General features: G+C 39.4%; 1 protein-coding gene across 1 annotated transcript in view; it reads right to left on the minus strand.

Moving 5' to 3' along the window:
- Positions 1-1,192: 1,192 nt before the first annotated feature.
- LOC129121183 (cytosolic phospholipase A2 epsilon-like) overlaps positions 1,193-24,287 on the minus strand; it is a 32,306-nt gene continuing 9,211 nt past the window's right edge. The window contains exons 3-20 of the mRNA XM_054634240.2: positions 20,114-20,250; positions 16,751-16,882; positions 15,614-15,654; positions 15,151-15,193; positions 14,335-14,398; positions 13,458-13,621; positions 13,110-13,202; positions 12,552-12,589; positions 11,788-11,923; positions 10,204-10,340; positions 9,537-9,759; positions 8,401-8,515; positions 7,748-7,885; positions 4,610-4,717; positions 3,512-3,703; positions 2,934-3,100; positions 1,611-1,797; positions 1,193-1,401 (exon numbers count right to left, since the gene is read on the minus strand). Coding sequence (XP_054490215.1) covers positions 1,193-1,401; positions 1,611-1,797; positions 2,934-3,100; positions 3,512-3,703; positions 4,610-4,717; positions 7,748-7,885; positions 8,401-8,515; positions 9,537-9,759; positions 10,204-10,340; positions 11,788-11,923; positions 12,552-12,589; positions 13,110-13,202; positions 13,458-13,621; positions 14,335-14,398; positions 15,151-15,193; positions 15,614-15,654; positions 16,751-16,882; positions 20,114-20,250 — 2,324 coding nt within the window. The remainder of the gene's footprint in view (positions 1,402-1,610; positions 1,798-2,933; positions 3,101-3,511; positions 3,704-4,609; positions 4,718-7,747; positions 7,886-8,400; positions 8,516-9,536; positions 9,760-10,203; positions 10,341-11,787; positions 11,924-12,551; positions 12,590-13,109; positions 13,203-13,457; positions 13,622-14,334; positions 14,399-15,150; positions 15,194-15,613; positions 15,655-16,750; positions 16,883-20,113; positions 20,251-24,287) is intronic.

A 24,287-nucleotide genomic window follows, 5' to 3' on the forward strand; every position in this document is an offset into this window, starting at 1 on the left:
ATGTTACTTCAGCACAGACAAGCTGCTGTATTTTATTTAAATTTTAAGTAATTGAGGGCAACCGATACTGACTGAAGCATTATATCTTTTTATTTTAGATTAGTATCTTTGTTTCAATGAAACAGGTTTACATTGTACTTGTCTTATTAAAATTCTTCCCGAAGCAATTACTTTGGTCTTCATCTGAAAAAGAAGCAGTTTCAACAAATTACCTTGTGCAATTTATAGTAGTTACATATATCCTGACTTGCCTTTAGACAAGTGGGGACTGACAAAGTCATGTGATTACCTGTGAATTACCCATGGATATCAGTGTAAAGTACTTAGCTTGCCTTCTGACCACAAAACCTGTCTCTCAGTTTTTGATGTTTTAATTCTCACAGCATCTCATAATAACAAGAAACACTGTGAAAACCACTGAAATTAACAGGATGTGGATACTGAGCTGGATCATCTAAATACCATGAAAGGTCAATGGAAAGTTGAGCTGTGGATTAAATAGTTATACCTGCACTGGAAGAGCTGATCCTGACTCATATTATGGCTTGAAACAGTAGTTTCCAAGAGATTTTCAAAAACTAAGTACTGCTGGTGTAATAAAACTTTTAAATTTAAAAGTATAGAAAATGTGTATTTTTCATGTGAAGTCCCAGATTATCTATTATGTTTAGCTTGGTGTGTTATTTCTAGCAAAAATTCCTTGCTGACATTGTAGGAAAGTACAGTTTTCATGTTCTTTGAAATTGTCCACATTTATCACGTATTTTTCTGTTGCACTAGATTTTGAATAAATTAAATATCCATAGTTCATTTGTCTTCACTTCACATACAATTTCTATTAGTATAACAAATTTTGAAAGAATTTGTGCTGCTGCCCTAGATTCATGCATTTCAAAAACTTTTCAATAAATCCAATGTTTTCTGACCTTCAATTTACTGCATATACACGTATATGCATGAAAAAACTTCACCGGCAGTGAAATCCAACATAAATAAATCACAAGTCTAATCATTATTTTGTTTGATTGGTTGATCTAAGATCACCATGTGGAAGAGAGGAACCACAGCCTGAGACAAGTCTTTACTTTCCAAAGTCTACTATGCTCATTTGAAGACAACTCTTGATTCTTCTCCAGAGAAGAATAAAAAACCCAAAATCATGCAGATATCTTTCTGAAATTCAGGCGAGTGTTTATTTTTTGTGCTGTCGTTTCTGCTGTATGGCTGAATTCAAAGCCTGAAGGATCAGATGTTGGTTGTTCTGAATGTTGTAGCTGGTCAGTTCTATCAGCTTGTCAAACTCCTCCCCTGTGTAGGTAAAGCTGTTTAAGCAGTAGGGGGAAAAAATGGTGGAAACATCCACATTGCCCTGAGCCATCTCAGCAGGGCTGCGCTCCACACCTGACAAATAAAGAAACATCATCAGTGGGGTAGAGATATGGTTCCACCTCCTACTTTCCAGTCGGGCACAACATTACTCCTTGCTCCCTTGGAATTTGCATTTCTCTCCCATGGGAGGCACAGCAGGGGAGGGAGGAGACCATGCTACATGACTCCCATTCCACAGCCAAAGGGCTGCCAGGTGGAGGTAGAGCCATCCCATGGCTTACCAGGCTCTTTGTATTTTCTGAAGGAGTCATTCACCAGCGGGAAAAACACCACAGTTGGTGCCTCTGGGGTCTCTGTATCTTCAAAGATGTAGCACTCCTTTAGATTTTTCTTCTCTTCTTCACTCATTTGGATTTTGGGAAATGGGATTCCCTGCTTTTGAAAGTATTTGGAGGCTTCTTCCAAAGGCTGAATTCAGACAGAAAAGAAGAAAAAGTCAGAAGTTCTGCCACACTCTACCACTTTTCCTAATGCATCCATCAAATGACCTCCACAAAGATTTGGGAGCAGGGTTTGCTGTCAGTATTTCTTCTCTCTTACATGAGATATTAAGTACTATTAACAGAACAATTCAATACTCAGCCTCCAACTTGCACTCCTGATTGGTGTTCTACCTTCTCCTCATTAGCCTTTATCTCTACAGGATAGGTAAAATGTCCATGACTATGGGAAGGGTGGCCTAGCAGCTTAGGATACAGAAAGATGCCTCTTCTGGAGAAGATCCTGAAACAAGTAGAATGGGCAAGAATCTGAAATAGTACAGTTTTTAAATGCAAAATCACAATTTTTTTTTTTACTTGGCATAAAGTATTTAAAAGCCCCTGTCTTAGATGCCTTAGGATGGTTCTGAAAAGTGATGTAAGCAAACAGTGATCTGGGAGGAAAGAGCATCTTAACTAAAAGGTTAATCTTGCAGGTGTGTTAGCAATTTTTGAAAGTAGGATTTTGCTTCCTGAGTCTGGTTGGCATTTATGAAAATTTTAGTCCTTAAGAATTTCTGTCTTATCCATATCTAGTAACAGGAATTATAGACCAGATTATTAGATGGTATCTGAAAGAGCAAATGTTGTCAAAGGACAATTCTTTTCCACAATTTTGAACAACAACAAAAACATCCAGTTACTGTTCTAAAAAAAAATGGACAAAATATTTCTAATTATACAGCATGTGGGTAACTTTATATGAACATCACAACACAACCATAATGAGTTCATCAGCAGTGGTAACTAGAACTAGATAAACTATGTGAGTGAAATCTAGATAGCAAAATGGAGATCACAGGAGCACACAGGTCTAGGAAATAGCATTTAGCTATTAGAGGGTTAATTCAAATAAAATATTTAGAAATCTGGTATTACTTCTGTTCTCAGGGGATTTACCAGCATCACTTGCAAGACCTAAGTGTCTGTACAGGGAGCTGTAGACCAAGGATACTTTCCTCCCATAATCAGTTTATTCTACATAAATTATTCTGAATCTTTAGGAATTAAGGAGGGCTAGAAGGCAGCAGTTGTTTATCAAAGAAAAGAGAGTGTTTTTCACACCAAGGTCTGTGATCCAGAAGAATAGTTTAAGTGCAGGACAACATCCACTTTCCTCTCTGGCCTCATGAGTGGTGGGTAGCTAATGTCGATGTATCCCGCTGTGTCTGCCAGGCATATGAACTCTGCTGTTTCTGTCAGCTGGTTGGGGAAATGCTCTAGTACAGTATCTAAAAGGAAATATTTGTTATGATGAGTGATTCACTGAACAAACAGTACATCTGTTGTTTGACTAATAAGGAAAAATTGGGAAAAATGCCTCTTAGCTATCCATTACATTTACTTTTTCTAAAAGATCCTTAAACACTGCAAATGTTCAGCCTTCACACATGAAAGAAAAACCTGTTCAAGGTAAAAAGAGAGTTCTTTCACTTCTCATGTTGCTATCCTTCCACCCCAGATAAGCAGGTAATTTTCTTTCCCTGGAGACAAGGAAATTCCTGAAGCTGATTTGACTGTATGAAATTTAAACAGTTATCTTGAAATATTCATTTCCAAATGTCCATTATCTGCCTTCTCTTCACTGATGAAAACACCAACCATCTAAGAAGGTAAAAAAACATATATTCAAGGATGTTTACCTTTCCATCTACAGAAGTTTTTGTTCTGAAGGTATTCATTGTGCAACTGGAATCCCTTCAGGAAGTTGTAGAACTTTGAAACCATCACCCGCTCTGTCAGGATCTGCCGAATGATGCCCATGATGCCACATTCAGGGGTGACCAAGTAAGTCTCCAACTCATGTCTCCTGTCTGATGGAGAAGGCTCTTCTCCTGAAAGACAGAGGAGATGAACAAATTGTTGTTTTGATACAGTTCTTTTCAATACTTAAAATAATAGAGGGCATCTCGTATAGCTAGGGAAAAGATCCTAATAAGACATTGCAACATACAAATAAATCAATGTCAAAATAGGAATAACAAGAAAATCAGTCTTCAGTAAAGCCTATTCCATGAGAAACAGAGTGGCAACAAACTTGCTAAAACTGGAAAAAGTGATCCATTCTTTGATAGAACTCACAGATAGATTCCCTGTGTGAAGGTTAGGGTAGATTCAGAATCTGGACCTGTTCCTTTCAAAATAATAAAAATCAGCTTTGCAAGGAAAAAAAGCTGTCAGGAGACTGAGATATCCAAAAAAGAACAAAGAAACAAGGTTGTGCTAAACAGTACCTCCTGAGATGGGGAAGAGAGGCAATGACTTTCTATCACATACATTTATTGATTTCTTGAGCTTAGGGCTTTGCAACACTTCCACGGAGAAAGTGATAGAAACCCGTAAACCAAACTCACTAACTGCCTTTAAACGCAGGAAGGACAACCAAGGCCTCTTAGAAAAACACAGGCTTATATCAAGATCAAAGAATATTGAAATGGCATTGCATGCAATTGAAGTCTTCAACAACAATGTATGAAAAGCACTAGCTGCTGAGGCAGACAGAGCACAGCACAGAGGTGTTTGTTACAACGTGGAGGTTCACCAAAGGGCCCCTGGCAAAGACAATCTGCTTAAAACCTTCAGTAGTTTTAAATTTGCATAAATTCAGTATAAGAGAGATTAATGGAAATAATATTGCTATGAATAAATTCAGAGAGGAAACCTAGTTAGATAGAGCTGACAACATGAAGCCTCTGGATTTCTGAGGCACCAGCTAAAACAGAAACAGAAACATAACTAACCAGTATCAACAATGCTGTGTTGGGTACACCTCAGTGAGCGCCTCTGTGTAGGATTTGATGAATGCCAGGCATCCAAGAGGTTGTACGAAAAGACATTGCTCCATAGGCCTGTGCAATGGTAGAGAACAGGGAAGCTTCTTCAGAAACATTCTAATGGAAAATATCCCTTTAAAAATAATCTCTCAGCTTTGCAAGGAGTATTGGAAAGCCTCAAGGTTTCCAAATTATCACCAAAACCTATATGAAGCTCTTTTCAGCAATTAGCATTCTGTTGTCTAAAGAGGAGCCTAAATAGTTTAAAACATTGTGTGAGGCTTTCAGCCACTGTAATTCCTTGCCACGTACAAACCAACATTTTCCATCCTATAAGCACCTGTCATAAGTGAGCAAAACCATGCCATTTCCTATAAATAAGGGTCTGGTCTACAAAATACGTTATATACAAGTGGATAGTCAGTTAAATGTTTGTAAGCTGCTTCTGGACAGTCAAGAATCAAATGTTTAGAGTACAGTCTAGGATAGTCTGCAGAAAAGTTCTCTAAATAAAAGACATCTCTGCTGTCCCTCTAAAATTTCTCTCTGTACAAAGTCTTTTGAGGGAGACCCTTCTCCTTCTATTTGTTGTTCTCATTCCCATCGTGCTTCTCCCACTTTTGCCATCCCATGTAAAAGAACATCTGAAAGTGTCTTCACAGTGCAGAAATCTCCAGAAGTCTCTTGGATTTTGAAAAGCATCTCTTCCTCCACATCACTGTCACAGGCCCCCAGAAGAACTCTAGCAGAGAAGGCAGGGCTGTGCTTTGCCTTGAAAATCTCTACCAGTGAAAGTTTTGCAAAAGCCATACATTGTACAGGATGCAATAACTTGAGTTGCACAACAAAATAATTATTCATCCCATAAATTATTAAGAGAAATACAATTCCCTTTAAAACATGGCTTGTTTCTAGAGTGAGACAGAAATCCAAGAGCCTTCTTTTTTAAAGGAAGTCCTTGTAAGAATAGACTCACTTAGGAAATATTAGAAATGCATAATCAAGAAATCAGATTGGGGCTCTCTGGATTTACACTTAGTTGTCAAGGAGAGTTCATTTGCACATAATGACTGGCCAGTTTCTGTCAAGACAACCTCATCTCCCGGCAGCTTGAGAAGCTTCTGTCTAACCCTGCTACAAGAAGACAACTCTGGTTTCTCCTGTCTTGGCGTCTTCTCACTCTGTAACTCCTCCGGTTCCCTTACCCCTGGAGTTACACACTGTTCCTGCATAATAACGACTTTCAAACATTGTTGTCTCCTCAGAACTTGTTTGTAATTACATGGCAATGTTGCTCTAACCTCTTGCACTGAATTTTCTTTGTACCTATATTGGCTGAAGTAAGGACTGTGATGAGGGATGGTGTCTTTTACTGGGCCATCAGAATTGAAGAGAGTAAACAACTTCTTATGCACCCCAGCCTTTCTTCTGGAAACATGAGGGTCTTGTATCCCTGTAAACTCATCCAGTCTTTCCAGCTCTAGCCACTGCTCTTAGAAAAGGCCTTTCCTCCCTGTAAATGACACCTTGCTTTTATCTTTAAACTATCAAGCTGTAACTAATAGCACATTTTAATAGTAACCCAAGAGGGCATTGCATGTGGTATCACTAGATGGCAACATTGCTTTAACTCTCCACCTTATCCTTTATAAAGATACACGGGTGGCTGAGGGATCACCAGGCTCAGGTGCTAAGGCTGAGAACAGAGTTGAGCCCAGACTGGATGTGTTGGGTGTGCTTGCTACCTGGCCACCTCGGGTATGGACACACTGCCCCACTGCTATTGAGGAACTGCAATGGAGGCTCAACATGCTCAGAAGAAGGCTCTGTAGCCCCACCTGGCTCTGTGACCTACCTCCTACCTCTAACAGGCAGCAGAGAGGGCTTAATGGAAGAGTAAAAGAAAAAAGGGAAGAATGAAGGGATTTCTCCGACGTACTCTCCAGCATCTCAAGCTCCTGGATTTAGAATTTCTAGTAATGGTAGCTGCATCTGAACTGCTGGATTTCAGAGCCACAAGTGGTATTTACTATTCATTAATTTCTCCTGCCCTTTTCAGATCTATTCATACTCTTGGATCCTGTGTTTTCTTCTGAGTCTTTCCCCTCAAACAACTCTTTCCTAACTCATGACATCACTGAAAGCTTTATTAGCTATGCTAATAAAGCTGTAAGATTTAGTGCTTGTATGACTGAGCACAACCTTTTCTTTCTTATGCCCAACTATTGTCTCATGTTTGGAATAATATGATTCTGGACTCCTCCTGCACAATACAGACATTCACAGCATCTCTGAATACTAAATAAGGAATACCATGTGGTGTTGGTGGTTGTATGGATTATTCACTTTGTAAGTTAGCCAATTTTTACCTGTATCCTTGGTGTCCTGTTGTGTCTTGTGCTTATTTTCGTGCAAAATATCTGTTTAAGAGCAGATGGACCTGTTTGCAGACAGCTTTTATCCCAGAGAACCAATGTACAAAGGGGCATAGTAGTAAGCAAAATTAAAACAAGAATTGCATAAAACCTGTAAAACTGTTTTTCATATATTACTGGGTGCTACCCAATTTACTGAATTAGGAATGAAAAATTTCAATTATTTATAATGGTAGCAAAATTACAGAGGATTTAGAATACTATTAAACTTGCAAAGGTATCAGTAGCAGTTCACAAAACTACTCTAAATTGCTGTATTTCATAATAAACTCAGTAACAACATTGCTTTGGCATCTCAGATCATACCATTCATAGACAAATTTGACTTTGGGATTTTGGTTTCAAAATACAAATGTTTTTCATGTGGAACTCTGCTGCTGGTTGGTTCAAAATGAGCCTAGCCTCTTCAAGCAGCCCTGAAACTTCAGGCATGAGCATCACTATTCAAGACAAGAGCAACAGTGAATAGTGTGGTTTGAAATTTCCTCTCAGTACTTTTAGCTCATCTCCATTATCTAAGGAACTCAGTCAGAGGGGAGAACAACATGGTGTACAATTGGTTTCAGTCCTGCATGATGCAGGGCACTGGTTGTAATATGCAAGGTTTGCATTATATTAAAAATAAAGAACATATTTATGCAATTCAAAATTTTGCAGTAGACCACATCACCTTTCATGAAGCAGATTCGGGACTCAGGAAGCTTCTTCATCAGGCGACCCATGAAGAACTCACTGCCAAAATCCTCAGCACGAATGAAGGCACCATATTTTAAGAACCCAACCTCATAAGGGGTGAACTCCACCCATTCTGCAGAGACATAAAACAAACTTTTAAATCTTAATCTTATCCCTACTTCCCTGCTAGAAGGGCTATGAAAAGGCAAAAAGGCAGCTGCAGGATAAACCCTGTCTGTGGGGTGACCACAGACGGGCCTTCCTCAGGGTAAAGATTTATCATGCAACTAGTGTCAGCCACTCACTCACTGTAACCTTTCGCAGTGTTCTTCATTCAGAACTTTCCAATGACCCTCTCCAGAGAAAACATAAGGGAAGTTTACACCAAGACGGGTCAGTCTGAGTTACCCCACGTGTGGAGCTAGGGCTTGTAAGTATTTGGCTGTCCTTAAACACCTCCCCAGGATTTCTCCTGCCCTGCAGAAAATAAGTTCCCTCCCATAGCCTAGGCATAAAGTCTGGAAATGGAAAAGGAAGTTAAGGAGGAAAAGAAACTGTTTATAAATGCTATGGGTCAGCTATAGAAGAGGTTGAAGTACTGATAATGCAGATAGCTCAAACACCAAATGAGCCCATTTTTGCCATCACCTTTGAACTCTGAAAGGCTGTAATCTTCTTTCATGTTGAGGATCATGTAGATAGGTAGGGGATTTTGACCCTGACTCAATGCCTCTTGCTCATCTGAGAGCTTGTGGTTATTTTTCTGTGAATTGATGAAAAACAAAGAGCAAAATCAAGGGACCTTCTTGGCATAGTTTATGGGCTTCCAAGAGTACAGCAAAATACATAGCTGTTTCCCTCTTAATTTTGCTATTCTCTCAACTCATTTTGTGTCCAAACATTTTTTTAACCAAGGAGTCATCTAAACATTTACATCCACACAGGCCTATTTAATTATAGGTAGAGTTGTAGGATACTTGTAGGATACCAGCAGAAAACGACCTGGAGGTGTTGGCTGACAGCAGCTAAACATGATCCAGTGTGTGTCCAGGTGGCCAAGAAGGCCAATGGCATCGTGGCCTGTGTCAGCAATAGTAGTAGTACCAGGGCAGTGATTGCCCCTCTGTACTCAGCACTGGTGAGGTCACACCTCACATCTCTGTCCAGTTTTGTGCCCCTCACTATAAGAAAGACATTGAGGTGCTGGAGCATGTCCAGACAAGGACATGGAGCAAAGGCAATGGAGCTGGGAAAGTGTCTAGAGAAAAAGTCTTACAAGGAGCAGCTGAAGGAGCTGGCACTGTGTATCCTGGAGAAAAGGCTCAGGGGAAACCTTGTCACTCTTTACAACTTCCCGAAAGGAAGTAGTAGATAAGTGGAGATTGGTCTCTTCTTCCAATTAACGAGTGATAAGACAAAAGGAAATGGACTTAAATTGTGCCCAGAGAGGTTTAAAATGATTAGGAAAAATTTCTTCACTGGAAGCTAGTCAGCATTGGAACAGGTTCCTCAAGGAGGTGGTGAAATGACCACCCGTGAAAGTGTTTGAAACTTGTGCAGATGTGGCACCTAGGGACATGGGTTAGTGGTGAACATGATAATGATAGGTTAATGGTTGGACACAGAGGCCTTTCCAACCTTAACAATTCTAAAACCCCTCTGTTAATCAGCAGAAATCATCTGCTGGATAACGCTGGCATGCTCTCAGGCATCTGTCCCTGGAGCTTCATTTTCCATACAATAGTATTCAGCAGCTGTTAGAGAAAACATAGGAAGAACATTACCCCATCATCTAATGCTTTTTCCAGCAGAAGCCCCCAAAAATCAACACTAGAGATCTGGTATCCCTCTTGCTTCCGCAGTTTTAGCTCCTTTGCATAGTATTGCAAGCTCTCCAGGGAAAAGCAGCTTAGCTTGCACTTGGTCATGTGTCTGCGGACTTCACTAATCGGTCTTGATAGATCCTCGTGTGACCAGTCAGCACTCTGATACAAACGTGACAAAGTCCTGGGGAAAAGAAAGGAAGTGCATTATCATATGCAGAGAAACTTTCACTTTTTAGACTTAGATTTATGGTCCACATCAAATGAACTAGCTGAGTTCCTTCTTCTGGGAAAAGCATCTTCTGGGCTTAGTACACTATTGAAAAGACTTTTTGATTTAGAGGAGTTCCCCAATTCACTAGTGAAACTTGAAGACTTGAAAAAAAGCCCCTCCTTGCTAAAAAAGTTTATGCACAAGGCTGTGATTTGCACGCCGGTGACTCAGTAGGAAAGATCCTAGAGCTGAAACAAAGCAGCACCTAGGGCATTCACTGGCTTGGGCAATGTGCTCCTAATACAGCAATAAAAAAAGCTTGAGACTGCCTTTCTTTACAAAAATGAAGAGAATAAATATCTCACAGCAAACTGGAGAGGTGATGAGTGATGTCTTCATTCAGGATCTCCTTACCATGTTGAACCAGATGACCCAGTGATGAATGAAATAGCATCCAAGAGACCTAGCTTTTGAAGACCCAACAGGTTGCCTAACAGAGATGTCAGTGCCCGGGTGCCACCTCCTGTTGTCATCACTGCTACAACTGGTACCTGTTTAATCATCAACACAACAGTGGTAAGCAACACTTTGTTTACCAGCAGAAGTGATCAGAGCTAAGTGAAATGTAGCATGCCAGTCCCACAAAAAATTCCAACATTTCACCATTTCCCCAAGCAGGGATGAAAAAAAGAAAACGGTGTATTTTGCAGAGGAAAAAAACAAAACAAAACAGATTTGAGGATTTTGAACAAAATAATCATTTTTGATTGTAAATTTTTACACACTGGCTTATCAAAGCTTATTTTTTCAAGGCATTTCAATATTAGACTGCATTTTCCTTAGCAAAACATCTTCTCTTGAGAGGTCTATTTTGATAACAAGCAGAGCTTATCCTCTCTGTAAGTCAAGCATAATAGCTAGATTACATTTCATACAAAGTACCTAGAGAATATAATTGCAGTGATGAAACCTAATTGTATGGAAATCTAAATTGTGTTACAGGAAGACAAATTTCTCTAAGAAACCCACTGAGAGAAGAGGAGCCCATTGACATTTTCCACACACATTTCCAGGCAGTTACATCGAAGAAATACTCAACAGTTTCCTGATTCAAATTGAACATTTCAGGTCAAAGCAAAGTATTCTGATTTGGATTTTCCTGACTATAAGGAAACATTCCCTTGCTGGAAAATCTGAAGTACTTCTCCTAAAAATTCTTATACTTAAGAAACTGCCTGGGTTTTCTCACTATTGTGCCAATGAGAAACAATGTAGTAATATGTTCAGTTGGTGAGCAGGGACATAATTTATAATGTCTAAAACCATGCTGTCATATATTACCTAATATGACTTTGGTCCAGCTGTCCTAGACAAAGGAGAAAACACAGGTGAAAAAAATTAACCAGCTCTCAAGTTGCTTCTTCATTTCTCAAGTTCCTGATCACAGACCATGCTCCTTCCCTAAAGCATCACCCATCCTCACACTAGCATCGACACGAACAAATACAAACCCTAGCTCAGACAAGCAGATTAGAGAAAAAATGCTGAATGTCTTTGTTCTATTTGAGGAACTACAGCTGAAATTATGAGCACCAGAGGAGAGAAGATAAAATAAGACACTTCTCATCAGCGGGTATTATGCATCACTTTAACTGTTAGATTTTCTCCCTCCAAAAATCTGATAAAATACATTATGAGGTCTTGGTGACTGACCGATCAGCTAAAACAGTCAGACTATCCAGGTCTATAATGCACAGATGAAAAAGAAATAGAGAAAAAATTCTGATTTATGGCATTATGTTCTCAGGAAAAATGTGTATCAAGAGGGTTTGATACTGGCTCTTCATCTAAAATAGAAAATGTAGAAAAGCATTCCTCAATGCTTTACATGGTGTAGTGAATGTATCAGGGCTAGTTAAGGAACAATATGCAAAAGGCTATGAGCATAACATTTTCTTGTTACATAGCATCTTACAGTCCCTGGGTTGCTCCCCATACCTCATGATCTTCTAGGTCTTGTTCTAAATGTAGTGCTTTTTTCAGAGCAGAAGCCACAAACTTCTTCCTTTTCAGCAGAAAATTTTTCTCCTCTGTACATAGATCGAACTCTAAGCGAACATCTAAGTTTCTGGACCTGAAGCAAAGTCCAGGGTTAAATAGGGTGTGCACAATCACTTAAAATTAATATCTGGATGCTTGCTTACAAGTTGCAACTTTATTATGAGGCTTAGAAAAGCTGCTACTGTGGCCCCACAAAAGCACATCACAGATGGTATAAATAAGGTAGAGAAAAGGCTGATGAACTGCAATGTAGCAAAATCTGACAGAAAGAAATTATTCCTTATTTCTACACTGTTTTTCGGGAAGTGTCTAAGAAAAATACTGCAATCCATATATGATAGTATAAACAGTGGAATATTTAGGATTTCTTGCCTCAGGACTGCCAGATTTTATAAATATAAGTACTTTGTATTTTTTACAAGCAAGGAAAGGAAAGATAACTTTTTCTAAATATATAGCTCTACATATGTTGCAACCAGAAAACATTATTCTCCCCATCTAAACTGAACTTCTGTATAGCAGCATAACAGGAAATTTCACCTAGTACAGTTAACCACCTTCTGGACATGGGTAATGAACATAGGTGAATAAGGAAATATAATCATTGACTAAATACTTTCCCTTAGTTACAGAAATAGGCTAGGAGGGAAAAAAGCATATTTTTTTTCACAATCACAAAACCCTAGGATAGAATTGCTTACCAGTCATTTGACTTCACATGTAAATTGATTGTCTCATCCTAGGAAAAAAAAACAAAACACAATATAAACACTGGAGATCATTTTACGTTCTTTCTTTACCATCAGCTCTGAAGCCCTTCTCTTTTTCTAAAAGCCACATTGAGCCAGAAAGCCATAATAATCAGAAAATCCATCAAAATCTTAAAATTTCTCCAAGTTCACTTTATTTTCCTTATATTGTTTTATACTAAAGATAAAGAGAGCAGTACACAGTAAAAACCAACACCAGCTCTGCCAGTGTGCTCCATCCTGTCTCATCCTTTGCATTTGCTCTGATCTGCATTAGTGCCTGAGGTGGTCACAGAAATTCCTTTGTCATGTGTTTGGCTGTAATTTTTTTGTTCTGCTAGGTGCATATGAAAATGTACAGGTCCACGGTGTTAGGAATTGTTAGGAAGCTAAGGGCACTAACAGTTACATATCTAAATCCCTACCTTCCTACACTGATCTAATTAACTCATGCCCATTGATCTTTGGTCTATAGCTTAACATTTATTCTAAGAAGTTGGCATCAATCACCTTTGCTACTGCCACTTTCTCACTGAATGGAAGCGAATCCAGAGGAATAGTGAGCGATGCATGGCAGTCTTTTTTGTCTTCACCTGAAGTACACTGAAAAACAAATAATAATGTAGAGAAATATTTAATGTATAAACTATACAAAAACACTTTTTTCAAATGGGGTCCCTGTCCAGCAGTTTTCAAGTTGACATCTAATATTTGTATATCTTAGGGGTTACAATGCTGTTTCAGAGCTGAAGTTCATGAAAGAACTTCTTTATTAAATATACAAACTCTTTCCATTTGCCTCAGTAAGTGTAGAAAACCATGAGTTTACTGTGCTTACTCAAGCTAATGATGACATACCGAGCAGAAATGAGGTTTCTTCTCTGCTAGAGCCATGCACAGCTCTGACAGTCTGTACTTGATGTAATGGAAGTTCAGGGGCTTCAGAGGTTGCCAGAAAGAGCCCAGCGACAGGGTCTGGCTCTTCTCATATGATCCCTTCACTGAAAACAAGAAGTCTTTTTCTGAAAAAAAAATCCAAACATGAAAAATATACAAAGAAGTAATGTTCCATTTCTGGGATCATAAAGAAGTTAATGACTATGATCCCAGAAATGGAACATTAAATGGTCTTTCAGAACCTTCAACAATGCTTAAAAGCTTCCAAACTCTATTTATCCAGCAAGGGAACAGTACAAGAAGTAAGAGAAGAAAAGGAAACAAGCAAATCAAAAACAAATCACAAAATACCAAAAAGCTTATAAAGCTGGAGTGGATGTTTTAAAAACTCAGATATATATAGCAAATTGGATAAAACCTAAGTTGAAATAGAAATATGTATTTTCTTCTACTTTACAGCATTTATAAGATTCATTCCTTTAATTTCAAATTCCAGTTTTTATAGTTAGTTAGCACAGACTATAACTGTTGGATCTGTGAACCTGCATATACACTCCTAACTATCCAGTTCCTGTGCTCAAATTGTAAGAACAAAGTATAAAAATTACCAGATAAGAAAATGACAAAACAAACAACAAACAACCAAAAAACCCAATACACACAGACAAAAATCCAAACAAAAAAAACCCAAACAAACTAAACAAACTAAAACCAAAAAATAATTGAAAGAAAAAAAACAACAAAAACAAACAAACAAAAGCCTCCAAAGCAACCAACCAACCAAGATAAGTCAGTTAACCTAAAATAAGGGGGTTTTGCTTCTAGTTTGAAGTCTAACCTGAAGGTTCTTTTTTTGTCCATTTGCTGTCCACTAGGACTTCCAAGCAGGAAATTTCACGAGACTGTAGCAGGGATAAAAAAATGAGAGATTAAAGTATATAAAACATGCCAAATCTGGGTCACTTCATTGCTATCTCTCTGTGGTCACCTGAGTCCCTGGGGTCAGGAAAACAGTCCACCCTCTCTTTGTTAGGCTGATAGGAGTAAGACTTTGTCCCTCTGAAAATATGACAGGTTTCAACTGAAAGAAAAATTGGTGTGGTGGTTTTGGACAGGACTGGGAAGAGAAAAGAAATAACAGGGGGGCAAATGGGAGTGTGCTGAGACCTCCTGAGAGTAAACTGATGGGTTGGCCAAATCACAGGGATGTCCTTGCTTCCCTGCTTTGGTGAAGCTGGACAGTCAAGTGCTACCTCCTCTAAGTACTGAGTTAAGGGCAGCTGAGAAAGCAACTTCCATATTATCCTGCGGAAGTGGGGAGAACAGGATGGCCATAAGGACGTCACAAAAGAAGTTTCCCAAAGGAATGATAGAGTGGCACTGAGTCAGTGAAAGACCACTTCAGGCTTTGTCAATAGGCTTGATATCAGCCTGTGGTGGTGAACAGGTCTCTGAGTATCCCAAATGAGTGTGCACATTCTTTCCTAACACATCCTCCCACAGGGAGCAGCACAACAGGATGGCTACCTGTGTTTGACCCCCATCTCCCTCCCCTTCAGCCCTGCCTGCAGTGAGGTGTTGGGGCACCTGCCAGATTCACCATTCCTATCACTATTATGAAAACAAAGACAGAAGAGCAATAGTTTAAAATTACCACTAATACACCATTAGTCACAAGCTTTTCAGGAGGGACTGGACTGAAAGAGAAAAAAAAATGCATCAGAAGTAGTAACACCTAAATACATCCTTAAATGAACATCAAGGAATGATACCTTCGTGAAGTTTGTCTTGCCCAGCATGATCTCAAACATGTCACTGATTTTTAATTTAGGGACACATCTGAAAGGTGGTTTTCCCTTTTTTTAAACCATAATGGTAAAGAATAGTTGTAATAAGTATGATGACTGCAATTCTTATTATCCTCCCTCATTCAGCGAGTAATAGGATAAATTAATAATTAGGATAATTCTTGGTAGATAAGGAATACAGAGTTTTAGCCAATATGCAACTAACTTCATCAACACCAGCCATGCTGAGTATTTTAAACTTTATAATACTAAATGCTACCATATGTTTTACTGCTTCCAAAGGGGCATTTCCCTGTGGATGTTACTCACATGCTCTCTGATGTAAACTCAACCTCTAGCATCTCCTGCGTCTGCAAAAAAATAATTTATTATAAGCATCTGAATTCATTTTCTTTCTCATTAGCTATGGCTGTCAATTATTATTCTGGCTCCTGAAAGAGTTCTTCAATCAAATCAAATTTCCTTCCTGATCCAGGATAGGGTGTGAGGAGTGAAAGTATTTGAGTTAGAGTGATTTTGAAAGTGTTCTCCCTCCTTTGTTAACCAACAGTCCTCAGGCCAAACTGCCTATTCTTTTTGGTGGTGAGGCAGAGTAGAAGGGCAGGCAGTTCTGCAGCAGTAACTGTTGGCTTAAAACTGTCCAAAGGCCTGGCTTTTAACCTCTGTGTAATGTTATCTGAAGAGGGATACTGCTGAATAGAAGAGGGCATTTGCAATTCTTCTGATCAAAAGGACTCCTATAACACGGACAACACATTGACCAGTGCCCAGAGAAGTTAAGGCAGAATGCCTGCCAAAATCACTGTGCAGCTGAATACCTATATGTACCGTATAAGAAAAGTCAGTGAAATAGCAAATCTGTGGAAGTATCTAAATTGAATACCCACATCCCATGTTGAAGTCATCATGTAAGTGTTCAAGCACACTGAAACAATGAAATTGCTTGAGCAACTGGCCATCAGCTGGTTTTAGCGCCTCAGTATGGACCTTTGGATTATTTTCAGGTATATTCAAAAGAATAACAGGGCAAGGAATCAGTTTTTAAGGGATACTGCATCATCTGTGCCAGAGTATGCCCAAATTCACAAGTGCTTGTGCCAGGAAAAGAAATTCTAACAAAGAAACTTTGTGCAATGGTGATGAAGTTTTGTATTTCCAACAAAACCTGTTTGAGCAACAGAGTCCAGAAAGAGGGGGAAAAAAGGCAACTCTGGTGTCAGAAAACAACATCTGCTAAGTGGTTTGATGAGCTAGCAAAAGCCTTCGGGATCATGCCCTTGTCTACTTTGCTGATTGAGGTTTGGAAGATTCTTCACAGGGTATATGAAGTGCATACCAAGAGGCAACAAACTCTCCTACCTACAATTGCTTTAAAAGAACTTATTCATGAGGTAATATCAAAAAAATGTATTTTCTTCCTGTGACCAAGGCAGTTTTATCACTCACCTTGGGATTTAGCTGAAATGTCAAGTGAACTGTTTCTCCAAGCTGGATTTTAGCAACATCAAAGAGAACAGTGAAGAGGAGGTCATCTTTAGTGACTACATTTTCATCATAGACTTTCATCTCAAGAATATTCTGTGAACAGAGGTTCATAATTAGGATCCTTTGTTGAGACCTTACAGAGACACAAAATGATGCTGATGTGCTCAGCGTGTTAAGGAAAACAGGGAAAGCATGGGGAGAAGCGAGAGAGCATGCAGAACCTTTGCATCCACACAGAGATGAAGAAAGATATTCTGAACCTAACACAGAGTCAGGTTTGTTGTTTAGTTTTCCTGCAGAGTAATTTAAACAACAAAAGCTAGTAGAATCACGGAATATTGAAAACCATGTTTGGCCTCCAATTTGGTTTGAGGTCACCACTTTTTCCTGAATTGTAGGAAACCAGCTAGTTGTCAGGACTTTGTTGTTATTGGTAGATTAAAAATCCTTGGATATAAGCAGCAAATAAAATACATTAAGAATGTACTATATAATTACTTCGTGGTTGCATAATTTTATCCTGTAAATTATTAAACAGATCACATGCAGATAATTACCATGGAATCTACAGAAAGCAATATGCTTCTGTTAAATTGCACAAATACCACTGTATAAATCTCCTCCTCTCCCTGCTTTGTCACCAGCCTGTTTGGATGCAGAGGAGAGGGTAACAGCCCCTCCTGTGCCTGATTAGTAGCTCGACATGGGCTGGCTCAGAGATGCCTCCCAGGTGCTGAGCCTTAACTCAGTGGGGCAATAATTCAAGCCTCCCTCAATATATTCAGCAGCTCATTTTCATGCAAATTACAGGGAGCGCTTATCTCAGATTCTTACTTATGCATCAGATTTAACTTGCTAAGAGGCTTGATGTTTATTAAAGACACACAATTGGGTTCATGGTCTCACACACAAACACATGGATAAAAGAGAGTGAGCATGTGAACTTTGTTGTCTTAGAAGTTCATAATTTATCTCAGAATGGTCCATACCTAACTGTAATAAGTGATTGACTAGACAAATAACACTGAAAGAAACCTGCAAGAAACCACCAAGGGAGAGATGGCAAATAACCTTGAGTTTGCAATTTACTGTCAGAAGACAGAAATGCTGTTGACCTTTAAGGCCACCTATATAAAAGTATTGCACTGAGGTCAGCCCTGTCCATGACACTTGCTAATAGAAACATACTGTCAAGAGGCAGAGACAAGCAGCCACAGCACCTTGGTTTATAGGCCAGCCATAAATAGCCTGTAAAGGATTACAGAAAGTGATGGAGAGGATATGCCTAAAAGCAATAGTCTGCAGTTAATAGAAAGCAGGCTTGCACTGAAAACCAGATCAGTTTTCCTAGCTGTGATACTGCAATGGGATATCCTTATCTGGCTTAAATGCCTGACTTATTTTCTGAGTGACCAACTGATTTGCAGTCCCAGCTACTCCCAGCTGGCCAGGAGAGGCATGCACAGGGCGCTGGCTGGCCAAGGGAGATCTCTGGCCATGCCCCTAGCATGCTGTATGGGAAGAAGCCAGGGGTGTCTGGGCAGTTCACTGTTTCTAACTCTCCTGACAGAGAATATGAGGGCAGCATCACTGGGAGCCAGGTAATGAACAGAGACAGCCCTTGGCAGGCTGCATGCCACCAGCTCTGGGAAGGGTCACCCTCCTGGAGCTGTGGGAATTGTGCCTTTAGCACAAGCCTGGGAAACCCTTTCTAGCCAACTGTTTGTCAGACACTCATCAAAACACTGCTGTTCCTGGGAAAAACCAGCACAAACATGCCCAAACCATGCCCCATCTCTTTTCTTCCACAGTGACAGTATTATATGGTTTTACTGAGCTCTGGCTACCATAATTTAGGAAGATGAATACTTCAGCAAAACACAAGACAGGAAAGAAGAAAATAACTGGATCAGCAAACTGGCCTGCACAGAGGATAATGAGCACAGGAATTGCAGCATGTACAGAGAAACCTGCAAGAGCCTTATCTTAACTGCTAAGCTTTGGTTGTCTCAGATCCCCAGGATACATTTTTGCAGCCTACGCTCAAGCCACAGCCACCACCACCATGCTGCTGTTGCCACACACTGAAAACTACTCCAGCTAATGCCACATGTCTTGTCTCCTGCTGCAAATTTACTGAAATTAAACATAAGGTCTTCCCAAGCACTACTTCTGAAGGACTAGTTCAAGCAGCTTCCATGGCCAAGGTATTTTTTTAGCTGTTCTGTGTGGTATTGCGGTTTTGAAAAATCTTTCAGGAAGAGCAGGTGCTCCTGTGCAAGAGTTGCAGATCAGTGGGTGTTTGTTCCCATGCTGCAATGTTTGTCCCTTGCCTTTCTCCTCCCTAAAAACCCTGCAGGGCTTCATGCAATTGTGCCTCACTGGAATTTTGAAAGAAGCTGGAATTTTTTTAAGTTTACAGGGAAAGCACTGGCTGTAGGCCACAGATGGGCAGACGTGAAAGGTGAAAGTTACCAAACAGGGCCAGCACCACCTAACTGTGGAAGAAAGCCTGAGAGCATGCACCATGGGCAACTTCTGCAGTCAAAGGCTAGAGGGATTGTTCACTGGAGATCCTGTGGTGTAGGAACACATTGAGCTATTCCAAATGTTCCTTTGGAGGATTTTATCAATTCTTGAGAGAGCCAAGGGACTGGCCTGCTGATTTGCCTCTTTGGAGAGTCCTGATCTGGCCCCAGCACTAGGAAATGAACAGTGCAAACTGTAAAGCAGAGATTGATTGCCCCTGGTGTGAAACAAGCTTGGTTTGCTTAGCCTACCACTGATCTTTGTGGACTCCTAGACCCTGATGTTGATGCTGCCTTTTGGAGGGAAAAGACAGTGGGACTTGCAAATCTTCTTAAGCTTTAATATTTATCATTATGATAAAAGTTCATCAAGCTCTCTTTTGCAAACTTCAACGGTTGGTTTGTGACTTTTTTTTTTTATTTCTGGTCATTACAAAGGAATAATAAAAAAGTACCGCCCTGTGATGCTTTCACTACCTAGCATATACATATCTTTTACACTATTCAATTTACTCTGAAATTTTCACATTTATTAGTGAAAAGACATGATTAAAAATGGAAAAGAAAAAGTGAAAAGTGATAGAACACCATAGGAACGGTTATGAAGTATCTTGGTTAATTTTTACATATCAGAAAATTAAATTTAATTTTGCTGCTACATTTTATTCCAAATCCCCCTACTAGCATCCTTGTAGTCCTTCACACATATTTAGTTCTGGTTTTATTTTGCTGTACATATTGATCACACTATGATATCTCTGCCCCAAAAGAAAAAAAAATGTACTCTGCATCTTACCTTTACTTGGCTCTGGATCCTGAAGCAAAATGTTTCATTCCACACTGGATCTTTGCAGTTCTTAATGGTTTTGGTCCGGACAATCTCCGGGGAAGCAGTGGGCAAGGACAGGCTTATGTAGCAATCAGTTTGGCTAACTGTATTTGAAAAGGTATGTTGTAACTAACAAATTACTACAAATATCTTAAAGCATAGCTTTATAGCACCGCATGTATACAGCAAATTGCAAAAAGGAGGTGTTTCAATAATTTTTCTGACAGCTTTTTATTCAAAACCATTCAAGACTATTTGTTACCACCTGCAAGTGGGAGCTCAGGTCATGAATGGCGATTTAAAGAAACTGCTGCAATACATGCAACTGGCAAGAAAAGAGCACACAGAGCTAGTTTGACTTAACAAACCCATTATTGATATGTGCCCTGTTGATTGTAAATGAAGAGATTTCTGTGATGGAGAAGAAAATTGCCTACACATTTCAAGAGAAGCTTTTTTCAAGAGCAAAATACTTTCTTAACCACCTTTCCCATCTGGTCTGTTGCCCCCACATATCTGTAATCCAGTCCATGTAATGAGCTGTCTCACCCAACAGGTGATCACATACCTTCACCATGAAAATCAATATGCAAAAATAGCAGTGCACTTTTATATTACTGTGATTTAAACTCTGAGGCCTGATAGAGAAGAAATTCTAATTTCTGACAAAGGTGGTAATGTCACAGAAGGTTGCACAGTGAGCTACAAATATGGCATTGAATCTTAATACACAGCAGTTGCTTTGGGTTTGTTTTGTCTCCAGACCTGTCTGGGTGGGCACAGAATCATAGAATGGCCTGGGTTGGATGGGATATTAAAGACCACCTAGTTCCAGCCCCCCTGCTGTGGGAAGGGGCACCTCCCACTAGACCAGCTGCCCAGAGTGCTGGGCACTGCTACATGGTGTGAATGAATTGTCTCCTGCGGGTTGCCAGAGTTCTCTGGTGAGAGGTGAGTTGGGTACTCAGGTATCTGTGCAACTAACATTCCCTTTGTGTGTCAGTCTGATATATGTGGAGAATTTGGTGGTGGTTAGGAATGCCTTTGATACCGCTAAGGAGATAATTGATTTTTAGCAGGGAGCAATGCAGGGCATTCGCTTCTAAGAGTGTAAAACAGTTGCCTTGTGAACCTGTGGTAATGAACTGAGACCCTGACAATGCAGTGAAGAATGCTGGGACTCAGTCTCTCTACGCTGTCATCCACTCTTTCCAGCCCTCCCATTTTGAGCAAATCTGCTGTCCTTTCAAGGGAATTGACATTTCCTTTGTTCTCTGGGCAACTAAAGCTGTCTCCAATGTCTCCAGCTCTAAAAACTTGTGTATTCACAGTATAGCTCAGATTTGGGTATAGTAACACACAGTTTGGTACTGTACATACAGACTTGCTGAGAGGCAGCACGACCATTGGGTAACCTGCTGGAAAAAGTCTCATAACAGGTTGGTTCCATTCCCAGCCCTGTCACAGATTGCTAAGTCACTCTGGACAATTGGTTTCATTTAAATTTATCTTGCTTCTCCATCTACATTTCCCCACTAATAACACAGTGATAAGTATTCTTTCCACTTTTGTAATCTGCTTGGATGCACCCAGGAAGAGTCTGATCAGTAATTATATTATTCTTTCTCTACCAATCTCTTGGGTTGCCTTCCACATTTTCTTTTAACTTGTGGGGTGAGCCATGCTGCAATGAATAGGTGTTACTTAAATCAACTTGTGCAATGAGGGTATGTATGATTTATGTTTCAAGTCTTCTGATACTGTCTGAACATGAAACATCTTTGAGTTTTTCAGCATGCAAATTGATTGTTACACCCTTACTGCCCATAGTAGGTAAGAAATTGCTTTAACATTGCAATAATGTTTAAAAATATCCTAATATTATACACAATAATAAGAGACATCTGCATTTGTAATTTTAAAATGCAGAATATATGCAATACATCTGTTGATAATAATTTATTGGTAATGAAACTATTTGTTTAGCTGTCTCCCACACACTATTTTCGAAAACTCTTTCATCGATTTTTAACATTTGAAAAAGAACTTTGCATAGTTAGTGGTACCAGAGGAGCAGGCTGTTTCTTCAGCAACTGCAAGTTATGCACTAATGATGTATGCGTGTTTTAGAGAATTTGTTCATTTATGGTCTAGGATACCTCTTTGTTGTACACACAAGCTATGACTCCTGGTTTAGAGGAAAGACATTCATTATTTTCAGAGTATCAAAGAAGTGATAAACTTATGACTTACACTCTTGAATCTAGATAGAGCTGTGGTAGGTTCTTTATCCTCTCTGAACACAACAGACCTAAACCAACCCGAGAGGCTAGTTCAGTCTTTAGCAAGGCTGCTCACACTTAATAAGAGCAAAAACAGAGTCCCACAATCTGATGATCCACATTTAATACCAAGTAGGTTAGCAACCAGTGAGGTCTCAGTCTCAACATAGCCTAAGACAAGAATGTAGATGGAGACAGATATTTGACTCTGAAAGCAAGCAATCAAAGGAAGGACACTGCACAAAGAATAACAAATTATACCCCAGAACTAAAATGTTGCAGGATGCATCTGGCAAGTTACATAAACAACACAAATTTAACTACATTTTGGACCAGATCCCAAATACACAATGTTAAATGTAAGTGCAGGTGATGAGATTTAGCACTGAGATGCTTTTGCATACGCTTTTAGCCCTGGAGAAGAACATGTGGATGCTTGCTCAGTGTCTTCCATGTTGTACTCTCTTCCACTCTTTTCCTCTCTCCACTATAAAATGCTTTAACTCTTACCAGCTATTAAACATACACAAATTGAAGAGGATTGAGTTAGGCAGCCTGGCATATGAGAAAAAACTGAAAGACTTGAGTTTGCTAATTAAACAGCAACAAAAATGTTGTCAAATAATCAGTTCTGTAATGTCCAAATAATTGATACAAAGAGGATAATGATCTGTGTCTGTGTGAACAGAGGCAAAAATTAGAATACTGCTCCAGCTCTTAGAGGATTAACTCTAGCAAGAGAGATTTTATGAATTTTTTAGGTAACTCACTTCAGACTGTTCTAGTACTCAGACATGTATGAAACTGTGACAGACAAGCTAAATTTCATCCTGCTTCAAGAGATGAGGACCAGCCCAGGTGAACCTATAAGGTGTCATATAGAAATGCTGCCATGTAATTCCATGTTTTTGCTGGAAGGCAGAAAACAGGATAATCATGTCAGGCCAATTATAGTCCACGGAAAACAGCTAAGCCATTTCCCTGCCAGGGTTGACTACCAGGGAAAGAAGCAATAGGACAACTTTATACGGTATACCAGCCCAAGGGATCAATTACCAGATAGCTGGGTGCTGTCTCCAAAACAACTTCAAACCTCCTTCTTTGACACATATGGAATAAGACTGTAAGTTCCTTGGAAGAGTTGCCCTCTTTTCATTCTAAAAAGGTACACTGTCTGAGGAACAAGGCCTAAATCCATACATAGAGTCTCCAGGTACCATCACAATACAATCATCAAAATGAAACAACACAAAAAGCAACACAACGTAATGCAGAGAAGCCCATGCACAGCTTAACTACAAATCATGCATTTCTGTAGGCATTCCCTTTTCAGACTTTTTAAAAGTATTGCCACTCTTTCACTGTTCCCACCCTCAGATAATCAGCCAGTAAGACCCAAAATGTTGTGTATTTTTGGAAAAGAGGTATTACCAGTCAGTTTTTCTTTGTTCCACCTGAAACCATCTTAAGATGATAATGTGGTGCAATCTCAGCTCTATCGCTAGCTAAGATTTTTAAGAAGGTTCTTTCATTTCCTTTTAAAAATAAACTAGCCAAAACTAAGTCTTGGTCAGACATCAACGCAGATACAGAGGGTAGTTAGAGCATCTAAAGAAACCATTTTCAGAAGAAAACATCATAGAAACAGATTTGGAAACAGGCTGCAAGCACAAATGCTTTGGATTTCAAAGAAAACACGAGTGGGGACAAAATCAATACCAGAAAGAGCTGAACCACCAAATCAACATTCACAAATTTTCTTTCTTCAGAAAGTGTTCACAAGAATTGTGTTCACTCAATAAGGGAATAGAAACAAAATTGTTTTAAAAGTTTAGCTAATACTTTTTGCTTCCTTAAGC

The sequence above is a fragment of the Agelaius phoeniceus genome, chromosome 6 (assembly GCF_051311805.1).
Source record: "Agelaius phoeniceus isolate bAgePho1 chromosome 6, bAgePho1.hap1, whole genome shotgun sequence".
NCBI classification, from domain to species: domain Eukaryota; kingdom Metazoa; phylum Chordata; class Aves; order Passeriformes; family Icteridae; genus Agelaius; species Agelaius phoeniceus.